This window comes from Vulpes lagopus, chromosome 8, assembly GCF_018345385.1.
Source record: "Vulpes lagopus strain Blue_001 chromosome 8, ASM1834538v1, whole genome shotgun sequence".
Taxonomy (NCBI): Eukaryota; Metazoa; Chordata; class Mammalia; order Carnivora; family Canidae; genus Vulpes; species Vulpes lagopus.
The window spans coordinates 96791481-96808663 of NC_054831.1; the positions used below are offsets into that span (position 1 = coordinate 96791481).

Consider the following 17183-nt stretch of genomic DNA (forward strand, 5'->3'; position numbering starts at 1 on the left):
TATAACCACCACAATCAAGAAACAAAACAGTTCCATTATTCCCCAAACCTCCTCCTCTGACTTTACAGTCACCCCACCCTACCCACCTACCTAACATCTACCCTGTGCACACAATGGCATTCCATCGTATAGACGTAAAAATATTTATCCATTCACCAATGGAAGGACATCTGGTTTGTCTTTAGCTACTGGCAATTATTAATACAGTTGTTACAAATATTCATGTACAAGTTTTTGGGTGAAAACAGGTTTTTATTTTTCCCAAGACTGGGAATACTGAGTCAAATGGTAAATATATGGTCAACTCTAAAAGAATATGCCAAACTGCTTTCCAAAGTGACAATCCAAGCTTCCTGCCTAGAAGAGATGATATTTCCAATTGCTCTCCATCCTCTCTAGCTCTTGACATTATCAGTATTTTTATTATTTTAGCCAAACCAATTGACACACAGTTGTATCTTATCATGGTTTTAATTTGCATTTCTCTAGTGCTAATCTTGTTAAACATCTTTTCAAGTGCTAAGTAGCTATCCAAGTATTCTGTTCATTTTTTAATTGAGCTGTCTTCTTAATGCTTAGTTTAGTATATTCTTGACAGCAGTCCACTGTCATCAATGTAGTTTTCAAATATTCTCTCCCCATCTGTACCTTGTCTTCTCATCCTCTTAACAGTGTCTTTCACAGAGGAAAGGTTTTAATTTTGATGAAGTTCAAGTTATTATGTTTGTTCTTTTATGAATCATGCTTTTGGTGTCATGTCTAAGAACTCTTTGCCTAACTGCAGCACGTAAAGATTTTTGCTATTTCTCTCAAATTTTTATAGTCTTACATTTAAATTTTTGAATCAACTTTTGCATAAAGTATGCAGTTTATATTTGAGATTCTTTTTTTTTTTTTTTTTTTTTTTGCATACAGAGGATATATATCCAATTGTTCTAACACCATTTGCTGAAAAGACAATTCTTTTTCCTTAAATGTTATACCTCTATCAAAACTCAACCGGGAAGCCGGGGTGGCTCAGTGGCTGAGCCTCTCCCTTTGGCTCAGGTCGTGATCCTGGGGTCCTGGGATCAAATCCCAAATCAGGCACCACAGGGAGCCTGCTTCTCCCTCTGCCTATGTCTCTGCCTCTCTCTAAGTATGTCTCTCATGAATAAATAAATAAAACCTTAAAAAGATAAAAACAAAAAAACTCAACTGGCCATATTTGTTTCTGGACCACCGATTCTGTGCCAGTCTAAGCGTCTATCTCTTTACCAATACTACAGTCTCCATTATTGTAGCTTTATGTAGAAATCTTAAAACTGGGCAGCATGCTTCTTGCTTTTTAAATTAAGAATGTGAAAGTAGCATTCAGTAAGGCTGACAATATCTACATAACAAATTCTAGTTTCAAATTAAAATTAATATTTTGGAAATAGGACAGAAAGAAAGCAAATATGAGGGAAAGAACGCAAAGAGGGAAATGAAGAGAAAAAAGTAAAAAGTAGGAACATGAGATACACAAGAGGTAGAAACACAGAAAGAAAAAGAAGGAAATAGAAAAAGGAACAGGGAGAGGGAGGAAAATAAAAAGAAATGGTTCTCTACATATCGGATCTCAACCCCTAAACCTAAGCAAGTGAACTGAAACACCTTCCAATTACTACTATTCACCAGAGCTAGCTAATGAGAGTGGGTCAAGGTTACATAACTCCCCAGACCGGGAACCCCATCCTCCTAAAGATCTGCAGTAGGCCAAACACTTTCCTCATTATATCATCCAAAACAAGCAATTATCATAAAAGCCACTTCAATTTTTATGTAACCCATTACAATAGGTTTATTTTTTTAAAAGATTTATTTACTTATTTATGATAGACATAGAGAGGCAGAGACACAGGCAGAGGGAGAAGCAGGCTCCATGCCGGGAGCCCGACGCGGGACTCGATCCCAGGACTCCAGGATCCCACCCTGGGCCAAAGGCAGGCGCCAAACCGCTGAGCCACCCAGGGATCCCCTACAATAGGTTTAAATAGGTTTAAATACTTCTATATAATTGCCTGTTCACATACATAAAGGGACAGATTTGATGGTCAGCCTGGAATTTCCTTAACTAGAACATTCCTGGGTACTAGGTTGAGATGTTTCTTTTTTTTTTTTAAAGATTTTATTTATTTATTCATGAGAGACACAAAGAGGGAGAGGCAGACTTAGGTAGAGGGAGAAGCAGGCTCCATGCAGGGAGCCTGATGTGGGACCTGATCCCGGGACTCCACCAGGATCACGCACTGGGCTGAAGGCAGACACTTAACTGCTGAGCCACCCAGGCATCCCATGGTTGAGATGTTTCAAAGAGAAAAGCATCTGGTTCTCTTTGGAGGAAATATCCACCCTGTCCAGCTCCCTGGGTTGCCATGAAGATCAAATGAGATCATGGAAGGGAAACTGCTTCATAAACTGAAACGTCTTTTACAAATATATATAACTGCGTCTCCTTATCAGAAGTGTAGGGCCAGGAAACTTTGTTCAACGCAGATGACAGCAGTTGGCTCAACCATGTAGACCTTTTAGTGAAATCTACTACAACAGTTTTCAGTAGCAGCAAATTCAGAACTCTTTCCAGACACTGGCATTAGAAACAGGAAGGACGTGGTTCAGGTGGTTCAGTAACTAGTTCTAGGCACTTCTCTGCAACATCTCTGATTTACGGACATTTAGATATTAGGATCTTTCCTTTCTTAAATGCTAAAATTCACTCTATTATCTATACTTATCTCTTTGATTCTTGAGGGAAAAAAAATCACAGTTAACAAATGTAAACGTAGTCACAGAAGAAACATGACACACAGTCTTCTAAAACTAGAAATAAGATTGGACACGTTCCAAAATAAAAGCTTAGCTCATAATTTGTTACAAAATTCTCCAACATACGCTGTGTGTATGCGTGTATGTATGTGTGTGTGTGTGTGTGTGTGTGTGTATTTTCTATCTTTAAAAAATGCTCTAAGAGCCTTTGGTATTTCATGTAACTTTCTCTAACTCACAGACCCAAGAAACCACCCACCCCTTGCTATATTTATAAGTGCTTTGGTTGATTATGTTTACCTTACTTCCTTTATTTGACAACTTCCTTGAACACAGCTGATCATTTCATGTATTACCTAGGACTTAAAATAATTCAGGAATTCTATAAACATTCAAACACATGTTGGCCAGGCCAAATATTTCTTGTTTATTATTGTGTGTTAACTCATTCAATCACTGATTTATTTAATAAATTAAGTCAACCTCGTGTGAAGAAAATGGAGGTGATCTAGCACACCATAAGAACACAGGCGTCAGACACAGGCATCTCAATTCCAATCCTGACTCTTCTACTACCAGCGGAGAGACTTTGGAGAAGTTAATAACTTTGGCCTTATTAACTTCCTAATCTTTAAAACCAGGATAACACACTGTATCATGTTGCATTAAATGACGATAATGTGACAAAAGAGCACATCACTGGTCCTTGAATATGTTAGTTCCTTACCTGCAGCAAGAGCGCTTGGCTTCCCATTCCAGCCTCCTTGATACTACTTATAAAGGCCAGTCATAAAGCTTGATATTTAGAAGCATGTTCCCTACTCTTCCCAGAGCCCTGGCACACAGCTGTGAGGATCCTGAACGCCAGTCCCGAAGCTGCATGCGTCCAACAGCTGCCTCCATGCTCATTAGCTCATTCTCCATTCAAGGCACATGCTCCTTAAAAATGATTCTACATATCTAAATAGAGTTCATCCCAGATTAATCTAAGAAATTAGCAAACATTGGTAGTTAACTCATAGAACTGCCACCCAGGAAAATGGAAAGCTCTGAGTTTTCAGATGGCAAACAATGGAAGAAAATACTACCCCCTTTATGATTCACAGGTATTAGGAATGTAAAGGGATAAATATTATTTAATGGACAAATGTAATGTGCTTGTGCACCTGATATTTTAAAGGGGGACACACGATGAAGTCTTTCTTCATAGTGACACGAAGCATGCTCGGACAGTCAGCGCTGGATGGTCGGCTCCTACAACATGCTCCGACTTTACTCTCCTGAGGACTCTGGAAGCCTCCTGGGGCACAATGGATATTACCCCACTTAAGGTCACAATAGAACAGATTGGAAATTACTCATCCAGAGAATCTTTTAGAAGTGTTCTAGCTAAGTTGTGATGGGGTACAAGCAATTACAGTTTCCCAAGAGAAATAATCACTTACGAATTCCCAATGAAGCATGGCATGCAGAACCAGAGCTAGAATTTCCACTGCCTGATGCTAACAAGCACTACGGTCTCAGAATAAGCTAAGATCACCCAAGATCCTAATTAAAAGTTGGATGAGCAAGCCAGAAATAACTGCCAAATGGAGAGACAACTAATTGCCCCGATGACAATCCTTATATCTGGAAGCCAGAGATTGTCAATGAAATTCTATAAAGAAGTCCGAAGCTAAACATGCAGCAATGTCTGGTCTTAGCCTTGGTGCTGGTGGCCACCCTCACAACTGCCCTGCAACCTTTTGCAGCAGCTAGTCCACAAAGGACTCAAAAAAAATAGTTCGGGTAGGAATAGATGGTTTTCTCTGCTCAAAACCATGGGTTTTAAGTGGCCCCAAACTGCCTTACTAAATGTGTTGTAAGAACATCCCTCATTTTTCTTTTTCTTTCTCTTTTTTAAGATTTTATTTATTTATTCATGAGAGACACAGAGAAAGAGGCAGAGACACAGGCAGAGGGAGAATCAGGCTCCCTGTGGAGAGCATGATGTGGGACTCAATCCCAGGACCTCAGGATCAAGCCCTCGGCCAAAGGCAGATGCTTAACTACTGAGCCACCCAGACATCCCTCATTTTTCTTTCAGAAGAAAAGAAAGCAAATATTAAGGGTCCATATTCTCCATGTCTTCTTTTAATCCCCCTCTGCTTCTCAGCCCTCTGGTGGGCCTCTCTGTCGATAACCGCACACTCCTCTTTTCAGGACAGTGCAGCTTCATTCCTCTTTAATATTGTCCCAGTCCCTGAAGCTTAGGGAGGTCCCCTCTACCTCTATCAATGAGACAGCCTAGCATGTAGGGAAAAGGAAAGTCTAAGCAGAAAAACATGAATTCTTTCCTTGGATGATCAGGTGGTAAATGTCCAATCACAAAATATCACTAAAACATGAACAGAAACATTTGGAAAAAAGCAGACATACATGCCTGGGGTTCATCAGGGACATCAGAGAATTCTAGTACAGCTCTTCATACAGGCCCTGAGATCTGCTTAAAGATCAGACCCACTTGGCCACTGACTCCTGAATACACCCCTTCTCACTGCTAGAAAGGCCCAACCCAGAGCTGCTCTTTCACCCTCTGAGATCTTCAAGAAGTACTGGAGCCATCCTGGCCGGTGTGCACAAGGCAAGGGCATGCTCTACAGACCCCAGACCATTGCAACAGGCTTTACTGTAACCACACATGGAGTTCCTCACTCAACAAATCCCAAGTAGGAGCATCACACCACTGGACAAGAGAGAGTCTTCCATGTGAGGAAGTTTCCAGAGACTGGCCAGATGCAGTCCCCCTCCCCAAACTCCCACCCCCGTCGAGTTTACTCGTCACCATTACCTATACAAGTGACGATTATCTTCAAAATCTTCCTGACCCCATTTTCCCTTGATGTCTTCAATAACGTGATTCTTGAGGAATTTTTTCAGCAGCTGGACCGTCTGTTTGCGGGTCACCTCGGGGCCAAAGTTCTGACTGCACCTCAGCAACTCATGCAGCCAATCCACAGCCTCCGCCGCTGTGAAGCAACGATCGTAACTCTTGAAACGACAGCGATGTTTCCGTAAGGGCATCCTGGTGCGGAAAAGCTCCACCGTTTCATTCCACTGGGGAAGAAAGGGAGAAGGACATTCAGGAATGAACAGATTTTTTTTTTAAAGGTTATTACGCCCCAAATATTTAAAACAATGAATGCATTTCTTCCGATGAAGACTGCCTCGGTGACAGACACTTGAATTTTTTTAAAATTAGTTCCATGCCCAGCATGGAGCTCAAGGTGGGGCATGAACTTGAGACCCTGAGGTTAAGACCTGAGCTGAGATCAAGAGTTGTTTGCTCAACCAATGGGGCCACACAGGTGCCCCAAGCCTTGATAATCTTTTATTTACAACCTTCTCACTCAAAATTTAAAAAATAACTTTTAAAAATGTATTCTACTCATTCATTCAGTGAGTATTTAAGGAGATTTTACCATCAAGTTGTTCCATTATGTGAACTTAATGGATTCTTACATTAATAAGAAACAAATGATCAAAACCATGGGTAAAACTGAGCCCAGTGCTGTGTAATTCACTTCTTGAAGCCCTATGTTTATTATGATTTCACCTCATTCAGCAAATATGTACTGTTTATTACATGAAAAGCATTATAAGGAGAAAAAGATGTACAAGACATAGTGTCTGATGTCAAAACATGTTTTAAAATTCTGCAAAATATTTTCCTATTTAAAAAAAATAAAACTAGACATCCACCCCTTCATCAGCCTTCCCTAGATTAAATGAAACGTTCACATATGGTATCCTTCCTACATAATTACACCAGCATCTTTTTTGGACCCTAGGCTTCCTGCCAGCCCTCCTAAAAATCCTGGAAACTCATGGTCTTACTCTCATAAACCATTCTCCCCTTCTCCCACTCTTCTCTTTCAGGTGATCATTGCACAATCTTTACTTTCCACCTCTCTTCCTACTGATATCAGAAAATCTTTTTCTAACAATTCCAGTTCTGATCTTGGTATATATTCTTTGTGTTTTTTTCCCCCTTCTGGCTCCTTGTTTTCCCTTCTGATCAGGCCTTTTCTTCCAGGTTTCTCTTCATCACTCCTCCTGCCCAGCCTCCTCTGCAACTATTATCCACTTCTCTTCTACACAACACCAGAGGCTTGCAGGACCAAAGCCACGTGTGTGTAAGCACGCAACCTGGCCATGGGGCACAGTGCCCAACACACGGAAGGGATTCAACAAGCAAATGCTTAATTGGTCTTTCACTTTCTCTACTTTCTTGAACTACCTTCTAACTTGATGCAATTTAATTACACTCTGATTCCGAATCATGTCTTTCTCCTAGCCAAATTTAAATATCATTTTGCCTTATGTATATATTAATCTTTCTACTTCATTTGACACTGCTTTATGCTATTCTCCAAATTAAGTTGGTCCAGATTTAAACAGTTTTTAACATCTTAAAAACACAAAAGAAACAAGGCAAGCCACTGCAGGATAACATTTAACTAGAATTTCTAAAACAAGAGAACAAAAAACTTAAATCAAGAAGGAATAGACAAGGGCAGCCCGGGTAGCTCTTGCGCCACCGTCAGCCCAGGGCCTGATCCTGGAGAACTGGGATCGAGTCCAGGCTCCCAGCGTGGAGCCTGCTTCTCCCTCTGCCTGTGTGTCTGCCTCTCTCTCTCTCTGCATCTCTCATGAATAAATAGATAAAATCTTAAAAAAAAAAAAAAAAAAAAAAGGAACAAAAATTTCTAGGAAAAAAATGGAAAATGACTTGAACAGGCATTTCACAAAAAAAATCCTCAAATTTACCATAATATATGCAAAAATATTCAACCTTATTAGTTAGAAATGAAATGCTAAAGAAATCCACAATGCAATACCACTACATGCCTACAAATGGCTCTAATGAAAAAGACAGGCAACACTAAATGCTGGTGAGAATGGGGAGCAACTGGAAATCTCATACATTGCTGGAGGGATCAGAAATCAGTACAAGCGCTTTGGAAAACAGGCTGGCAACCTCTACAAAAGGTCATGATCTCAGGGTCCTGAGTGAACCCGAAGTTGGGCTCCACGTTCAGCTGCTTGGGATTCTCTTTCTCCCTCTGCCCCTACCCCATTCATGCTTGCTTACTCTCTCTCTCCTCAACTCTCTCCAAAAAAAAAAAAAAAGTGACTTATTCATGCAATGGAATACTGCATAGCAGCAATAAAAATGAACTACTGCCACATGCATTAACATAAATGAGTATCAAAAATAAAATGTAATCTTGATATAACAAGGCCAGAAGAAAAGTAAAAACTATATAATTCCATGGGGCTCCTGGGTGGCTGTATGATTCCATTTACATAAAGTTAAAAAGCAGGCAAAACTAATCCACAGTATTAGGAATCCTAACAGTGATTAGTTTGTACAGAGGTCAAGACCGAGAAAGGCAAGGGCTACCTATGGAGTCTTAGGCATGCTGCATCTCTAGATATGGGTGTCGGTTACATGGGGTGCTCACATGAAAACTCGCTGAGTTGTACTCATTTCATTATACCACCTCTACCTATAAACACAATTTTAAACCATCTCCATGTGTTTTTAACCATTGTTGTTTTAATCTCTGCTGACACATACCCTTCATGTTAGTCCTGATCAAGCATGTTAGGAGTGGGGAAGTAGAGTTAATAAAAAAGATTTTCAGGGTCACCTGGGTGGCTCAGTAGTTGAGCATCTGCCTTTGGCTCAGGTCATGATCCCAGTGTCCTGGGATCGAGTCCTGAGTCAGGCCCCCTGGGAGAACTTGCTTCTCCCTCTGCCTATGTCTCTGCCTCTCTCTCTCTGTGTCTCATGAATAAATTTTAAAAATCTTTAAAAAAAATTTTTTTTCATTCATTTTTCATTGACTGAATTACCATAATCATTATCAGTTAAACTTAATGCACAGTACTTTACACACTACCCAGTAAAGATAATGAAGACAAGGGTCCCTGGGATCCAATATTTCAAAACAGAAGTAAATATGCCTATTAATTAACTCCCAACTAGTGAGTAGTTCCTTTATTTTAATTAGGTAAGTAATAATATACATTGTAACAAATTAAATGCAGAAACAAACATAAAAGAGCCTGCCCTGTCTCTCCCCAATCTCACATACCTATTAAACATATACACACACATATAGAATTTTTCCTTTTTTAGATATGTGTTATTATTACTATTGTTGTTTGCTTCCTTTTTTAAAAAATGAGATCAAGGGGCTCCCAGGTGGCTCAGTGGTTGAGCTTCTGCCTTTAACTCAGGTCATGATCCCAGAGTCCTGGGATCAAGTCCCACATCGGACTCCCTTCAAGGGAGCCTGCTTCTCCCTCTGCCTGTGTCTCTGCTTCTCTGTGTCCTCATTCATTAAAAAATAAAATCTTAAAAACAAAAAAGAAGAAATGAGATCAATTCTATTGTACACATTACCCAACTTATTTTTGCACAGAACACACCACAGATGTCTTTCTGTGTCAATACCTGTAGATCTAGCCCATTCTTATGAATGAATAAATTCCATAATTTACTCAACCACTTTCTAATTTATGGGCATGTATCTGTTTCCACTTTGTGGTCTTAAAATATTATTCTTAAAGCCTAAAGGACCATGGGGCACCTTGTGACTCAGTCGGTTAAGCATTTGACTCTTGATTTCACCTCAGGTCATGATCTTAGAGTCCTGAGACCAAGCCCCACTTCAAGTGGGGTCAGGCTCCATGCTCTGCATGGAGTTGGCTTGTCCTGGTCTCCCTTTGCCCTGCTTGCACATACGTGTGTGTGTGTGTGTGTGTGTGTGTGTGTGTCTCTCTCAAAATAAATACACAAATAACCTAAAGGACCAAAGCTTTTATTTTTGATAGAATGGATTTCTAAAGATTATCAGCATATTTAAATCAGATATAACAATTCACAGTCCCACCAGCAATATAAGAGCATGCTGCTTTATCACTGGCCATCACCAGACACTTATCATTCTCATTTCTGCCAATCTGTAGTCAAGAAAGGATTATCTCTATATTTTGTTTGCATGTTCCTAAATTCATCTTCAGTAATTCTCATTTATTCATCTGAGACGTGACATTTTTCTATTGGGTTGTCTCTCCCTTTTTTTAATCAACCTTTTTTTTAATGTTTAAATCTAGCACTTAAGTCAAAATGCATAGAAGTCAGGAAAGTTACTCTATTTTGCTCAGTTCAGCATCCCCACAACTGAGGACAGTGCCTGTCATATGGTATAATGTGTCTCCTAAAGGTGTACTGAGTGAATAAATACGGAATATCAATCCTTTTAAAAATATATTAGAAATATTTTCTCCTGGCCTATCAATTTGTTTAGGTGGTCTCTAGTTATATGAAGATTTTGTTGATAATGATGATGTTTATGAAACAAATATATCTTTATTTTCTTTATAGCTTCACGCTTTCCTCCTTTAAGGGAAGGAAGCTGGAGATTTCCCCATCCAGAGGTATTAAAAATATTTATCGAAGTTTTCTTTTAATATTTTATAGGGATTTTTAAAAAATATTTGAATCTTCAACTAGAATTTTTTATGGTGGGAGGAGGACATCTCTAACTTTATTTTATTCCAAATGGAGAGCCAATTATGTCACCCTTTTATCAATGAATTGAAATATTGTTACCTAATATAGTATCTTTCTTGATTCTGTTCTAAACTCTCCTTTTTATCCCACTGAGCTGTTTCCATCTTCCTAAGCAATACTACAACATTATGATTATAGTCAGTTAATACTAAGTTCAAATCTCTGATAGTCAAGGTCATCTATAATCTCTTTTGAATTCTCATACTTTTCCTCTTCAGTATGAACTTCTCATTCAATGCATTCTACACACAGGAAAAAAAATCTATTATGATTGGGTTTTCACTGATCCTGCTGATAGCTGATTTTCATTTCACAATAGATATTTTCTACTAAGACATCTTTATCAAAGCTCATATCTCTTAAAATATTTATAAAATGAGTTTATTTCTGTTGATGTTTTTTATTTCTGTTGATTTTTTTTTAATTTTTATTTATTTATGATAGTCACAGAGAGAGAGAGAGAGAGGCAGAGACATAGGCAGAGGGAGAAGCAGGCTCCATGCACCGGGAGCCCGATGTGGGATTCGATCCCGGGTCTCCAGGATCACGCCCTGGGCCAAAGGCAGGCGCCAAACCGCTGCGCCACCCAGGGATCCCTATTTCTGTTGATTATTAATGGCATTTATCATTATGGATTATATTTACTTGATCCATAAAACAATTTACAATTCTAAAACATAGTCTCTGTTTCCACTTATTTCCAAAAATAGTTATGTTGTTATTTGGCTACTATGTCAAGAAAGAAGAATTACATTACTTGTAAAATAATTCAAAATTCTAAGTCATACTTAGAAGGAAAATATTGTATACCAACAAAGAACAAGACAGAGCTTGAGAAAGTGATTTTTTTTTTCCCACAACATATTATTTGAATAGACTTTTTTTTTTTTTTAAGATTTTATTTATTTGAGATAAATACAGCACAAGCTGGGAATAAAGGGAGAAGAAGGCTCTACGCTGAGCCAGGAGCCCAAGGCAGACATTTAACCGAGTCACCCAGGTGCCCCTGAAGAGATAATCTTTATAGCAAAGGGAACAAACACAATTGTTTGTGATTTAAAAACGTTTTTGTTGTTGTTTTACTTACTTATCCCTTAAACTAGGGATCTGAAATAAGGAATCATGAAATTGTTTTTACTTCACATCACGAGACAAAATACAGCACTGAGCGTTGAAATGTGCTTCCCGTTCTTTTCTCCAGGATATTTATTCCATTTCCTTCCTTCTTGGTACCAAAATATTTTGACAATGGTCCTATAATGATATAGCACCTGGCCTGGTAGCAGAGACAACCAAACTCTACATCTAGCTGTACTTGCTACAGACGCTGGAGCAAGACAAACCTCATTAAGCCAGTTCACCCCTTTAGGCCTCAAGAAACTGAGCTAGACAATCGTTCATGTCCATTCTAGTTCTCAGATTCAATGACAGTTCTAAGTGTTTTAAAGTTTACCACTTACATCAGATGGTATAGGTAACTCAGAATTAAGTTCAAAGAATCAGTAGATTAAAGCAGTTTTTATAAAAGCAATTTCCCTTCCCATTCCTCCATTAAAATGATGAACTACAGTTGACCCTTGAGCAGGGGTTTAAACCACACAGCTCCACTTTATATGCAGATTTTTGTTGATAAATACAGCACAGTGGGGACCCCTGGGCGGCTCAGCAGTTTAGTTAGCGCCTGCCTTCAGCCCAGGGCGTGGTCCTGGAGACCCGGGATCGAGTCCCACATCAGGTTCCTGCATGAAGCCTACTTCTCCCTCGGCCTGTGTCTCTGCCTCTCGCTCTCTCTGTGTCTCTCATGAATAAATAAAATCTTAAAAAAAAAAAAAATACAGCACCATACTGTCAACGTATTTTCTCTGCCTTACAATTTTCCTAATAACATTGTTTCCTCTAGCTTGTTATTAGAATACAGTATATAATACAACATACAAATTATGTGATAATTGACTGTTTATGTTATCAGTAAGGCTTGCAGTGAAGAATAAGCTGTTAGTAGTTAAGCTTTGGGGGAGAGAAAAAGTTATAGATGGATTTTTCAGCTGCGCATGGGTGGGCACTCCTAAACCCCCCATTGTTCAAGGGCCAACTGTATTTATATGTGGGTTACAAAAGTGAAAGCTATTTCAATGAAGATGCGTTAGTTGCTAATCAACTTCCATATTCACCATCTAATGACTTAGACCCTGCCATTTGATTTCACCTAGTCAAAAAAAAAAAAAAAAAAAACTCACCTAGTCCATAAAATGTTATTTGCAGATAAGACTTTGGTACTTTAGAAAATGGAGCTGTACATATTTTGAAAAAGTAAGGAGTCATGAAAGGAGGAAGTAAAGGCCTGCTCTTTATATGCTAATAGATTTTCCCAAGCTTTTTCTGAAGACTGGGTTGAGGGTGATGTTGGGACAAGGGGGAAATGATAAGTGGGGAGAGGGAGATGGAAAGGTGAGCTGGGGAAGATAAGAAAAGAGAGGTCTAATCACAAACTTTGTGATTTACCTGGGAAAAGTTTTAAGGCACAACTGAATTATGCTCTGGAAAACATTTATACATTTTATAATGAGGTTAGAGCATCTACAATGATGACAGGTCTCACTGATAAAGCAGGAAGTTTCACTTTTTGAAAAGAATTTCCTATTGTTTTCTGTGCTTTCAAAAATCTTAGTTTAAGATCAAGGGTCACAAACAGAATAAATCTGACAACTGAACCCATTACCTGGGAAATTCTGGTAAAATTGAGGAGCTTTTGTTAATTATTCACATAATTAAATTTCCTGCTTAACTTGATGAGTCTTGGCCAAACTTGACTTGAGGGCTGATGGCTTCTGGACAACAAAGAACACGTTTCTCTATAAATTCCTCTGATAAGGGGCACCTGGGTGGCTCAGTCAGTCAAGCATTTGCCTTCCGCTCAGGTCATGATCCCAGGACCCTGGGATGGAGCCTGGACTGGGCTCCCTGCTCAGCAAGGTCTGCTTCTCCCTCTCCCTCTGTGTCTCTATCTTCCCCTGCTTGTGTGCACGCTCTCTCAAATAAAATCTTAAAAAAAAAAAAAAAAAAAAAAAAACCTCCTTTGATAAAATCTTAACATGAATCAGAATGAAGCAGTTATCATATAGGTATTATGCATCTATGAAAAGTGGTGATTCATACAATCCAGTGAATCAGATTAAAAACCATTCCGATTATGGTGTAACTTTTTTTAGTTTAAAGCAAGAAGGATGAGAACTAGTTACCCCAAGATCCTGAGCTGCTGTTTCCCTTGCATAAGTGGTGTGAATTTGGGAGAGAGGGATGTGTTTTTTCCCTCCACAAAGGAGAGCTACGTTTTTGAAAGTCCCTGATGAAGCAAATCGCTCTCTCATCCCTCAAGACGGACCTACCAACAGCCCTGATCCCAGATGGTTTCAAACGATAGAAGCACCTGTGAAGTGGAAGTAGATATGAAGACACTATTGTTTAAAAAGCCCCTATTTGTTCCCTGTCAGCACCATCCACACCTCTTAGAGCTTGACCAAAGGAAAAGCTAAATTTATATTTGCCGAGTTTTTTGTTTTTTTTTTTTTAATGAATGAATCATTCTGAGTGCCTGTGCTAGGTAGATGGTTTTGCAAAGAGGAGTGCAGTAACTCCTCCCACCTCGTTCCTATCTTTTCCTGGATGTCCGTTAGGGTGCACAGAACACCTTCCCAAATGGGAGGTGGCCAGAGGTGGTAACAGACCCAGGAGCCAGGTCCCTTCCTCCCAAATTACCAGCAGGCGTCCACAGAAAAGCCTCTAGGAACCTGCGAGTGGTCACTGGCATTGCCAAACCGTCACCACGTAACTCCTCTGAAACAGCAAATCACTGGAATGACCTGCTCCAGGTCGCAAAGAAATCCACTGCGCCTCAGAGCCCTGAACAGCCCCGCTCCCAGGGCAGGGCGCAGCACCTGGGCCCCGGGGTCTGTCAGGACTCTTTCACAACCTCCCTGGGCTTAACCGCTGGGTTAGGAAGGGGGGACAGAACCGGGACCGCCCGGGCCGGAAGGGCGGCCAGGCCCCCCCACTGCCGGGCTGCGGTAGGAGGGGGGCACCTCGGGGTCACCACCGTGGCCCTCGGGACGGAGGCAGCACGCCCTGCCTGGCTGGGGTGGCGGGGGGAGGCCTGAGGTTACGGCCTGGGGCTTTCCGCTCCGGCCGCCGGCGTTCGCTACCAGAGGACAAAGGGGGTGGGGGTCGGGGGGCGGGGCGGGACGGGGTCGGGACCGGGTGGGGGTAGGGCGGAGTGGGGGCGGGGTCGGGACGGGGTGGGGGTGGGGTGGGGTCACCCTGACTTCCGGGCGCTTTAAATCGGAAGGCATCCCTCGCTGCCCAGAACCAGGCCGACGTCTGGGGGACGAAGCTGCCCCCACCCACGACGTGCCGAGCTCCAGACCCGGCAGCCCTTCTCGTGCATCGTGCATCGTGCAGACAACGGGCCGCCCTGGGCGACGCAGGTCGCGCCTCCAAACCCGAGCCCCGCGGGGGGCGAGCGCGGCCCAGTTCGCCTTGGCCCAGGCCCCGCGCGCCCACTCACCAGCTTGGTGGCCCGGTACGGCCCGGGGCCCACGAGGCGGTGCTCCATGGCCGGTACCCGCGGCGGCGGCGGCGGCGGCAGCCGCCCCAGAGCCGAGCCCCGCGCCGCAGTTTGAATCGCGAGCCCGAGCGCTGCGGGCGCTGATTGGGCGGCGCGGCGGCACGTGACGGGGCTGCGGGGCGGGGCCGGGGGCGGGGCCGGGGGCGGGGCGGGGCCTCAGCGCGGCGCGGGGCCGACCCGGGGCTCCTGACCCCCCGCCCCCCCGCCCGCGCCCCCTCGGGCACCGGGTGGACGCGGGTGTGCGAGCTGGTGACGGGAAGGGCGGCCCGGGTGGTGGGGTCCCACGTCCGCTGCACCCAGGCCGGTGCTGCCAGTCGGGTGGGACGGGCGGGCAGGGAAATGAAGCGAGCGACGGCCTCTCCAAGGGGGCGACCCTGAAGCTTGGGGGCGGGCCCCGGGCTCCCGGGAGTGCACCACGCAGCTGCACAGGAGCCCCGATTCAGCGTCCCTTTTTTGTCCTTTCGGTAGAGTCCTCCACCTCTTGAATTCTGTGTTTGATGGCAGCCTGACAACTTCTGACCTTTGCCATGGCGCTGGGTCTGTTTCACTGCTCAGGATCTTCCTCCTGGGAACCGCTGGTCTGATTTGCTGTTGTTACAAGGGATAAATGAGGTCTACACCTGCAACTCGAGTTCAGAGTTCAAATGTGAGGCGGGGGGGGCGGGGCTTGCTATTTGGCTTGCTATTTGGTCACCTCAGTGAATACCCAGGATAAGCTATCATCATAGAAACCTGGGTCAGGGGCGCCTGGGTGGCTCAGTGAAGTGGCTACCTTTTGCTGGGGTCATGATAGCAGGGTCTTGGGGGCTGCTTCTCCCTCTGCCTCTGCTGTCTCGGCCCCTTCCCACCCACCCCCCAGCTCTGCAAGCTCCCCCTCTTTCTCTCCTCTCTCTCTCTCTCTCTCTCAGATAAATGAAGTCTTTTTAAATATCTGGGTAGAAGACCAGACTCCCAACTTCATAACACCCCTCCTATTTAACTGCATTTTAGAAAGCCCCCTCCCCAAATTCTGAAATGACAGGTATGTATTACTTTTTCAATCAGAAAAAGCAGTAAAGACAATATAAAGATAATTTTTTCCTTCAACGAATGAATCCTTTTTCAAAAGATTCCAATGGGGCACAAGAGGAAGAAGAAAATGACTTCAGAACCTTTTCCATCTGGGGCCTGTCACCACCAGCCACGACTGTGGAACCGGGATTTGAAACAAAATGCCAGGCCTTCCTGAGCATTTTCTCAAGAGTCCATCATGAGATATAGACAAGATAATTCCTTTTACTGGAAAATGGTATCTCCAAATGATCTACACATCTGAGGCCACCGTCTTTGCGAATGTACTTTAAATTTGGCTGCTGATAAGCTACCAGTCTTTCAGCATCACATAAAAATGATTGGGAAATTTCTGTGCACATTCTTCTCAACCATGTTTAAGTGCAAGGCCAACAGGATCCTGTAGAAGCTTTGACTCAGCCTCAGAACATCTTTATAAGGTATTGAGTACTGGCAATTTCACCATCACCAGCTCACTTGCCACTGACATTAGGAAATGCCAAGCTGTGGAGCAAAAAGCAGCATAGGCATCAAGTGTATTATGGGGTTGGAAATTGTGTTTCTCAATCACTGAGTAGGGAGTGGTTGGGAGCAAGGCCTTCACCGCCAAGAGAGTTCCTGACTGTCACATTCAATCCTTCTACTGCCTGGAAGGTCTCCCAGCCAGTTGGATGGGTCGTTTTGAAAGAACTCCTCTGCTGAAACCCACATCACTGACTGCTTACGTTGGACTTCGGCCATTTAGATTGTACTGCAACTGCATTCAGCTGTGTTCCTTGGCATTGAAGTCATGAAGACAGTCCATGTGCTGAGGTTCTTAAAAGTTGTAAAATCCTGTGACTTGAGTTCCAGAGCTATTGGTCTGTATTATCACTGCTCTACTGGGAAATGTTCCTCTTCCCCACCCCTGCCCCGAAACTATATTAATACTCTTTACTAATAGGGGCATCATATTCTTTGGAGATACGGTCAATGAAGAAAGGCTAAAGATATTTGGAAAATGTAACACCATGCTATTTCATCGAAACTGTTAACTCATTTTTATTTCAGCATTTAAAAAATAAATACCGCAAAAAATAGAGATTTACATGGATTCAT

General features: G+C 42.4%; 1 protein-coding gene across 1 annotated transcript in view; it reads right to left on the reverse strand.

Moving 5' to 3' along the window:
• DEPDC1B (DEP domain containing 1B) overlaps window positions 1-15082 on the reverse strand; it is an 83457-nt gene extending 68375 nt beyond the window's left edge. The window contains exons 1-2 of the mRNA XM_041766899.1: window positions 14976-15082; window positions 5618-5883 (exon numbers count right to left, since the gene is read on the reverse strand). Of these exons, the coding sequence (XP_041622833.1) occupies window positions 5618-5883; window positions 14976-15023 (314 nt within the window). The 5' untranslated portion in view covers window positions 15024-15082. The remainder of the gene's footprint in view (window positions 1-5617; window positions 5884-14975) is intronic.
• Window positions 15083-17183: the final 2101 nt, after the last annotated feature.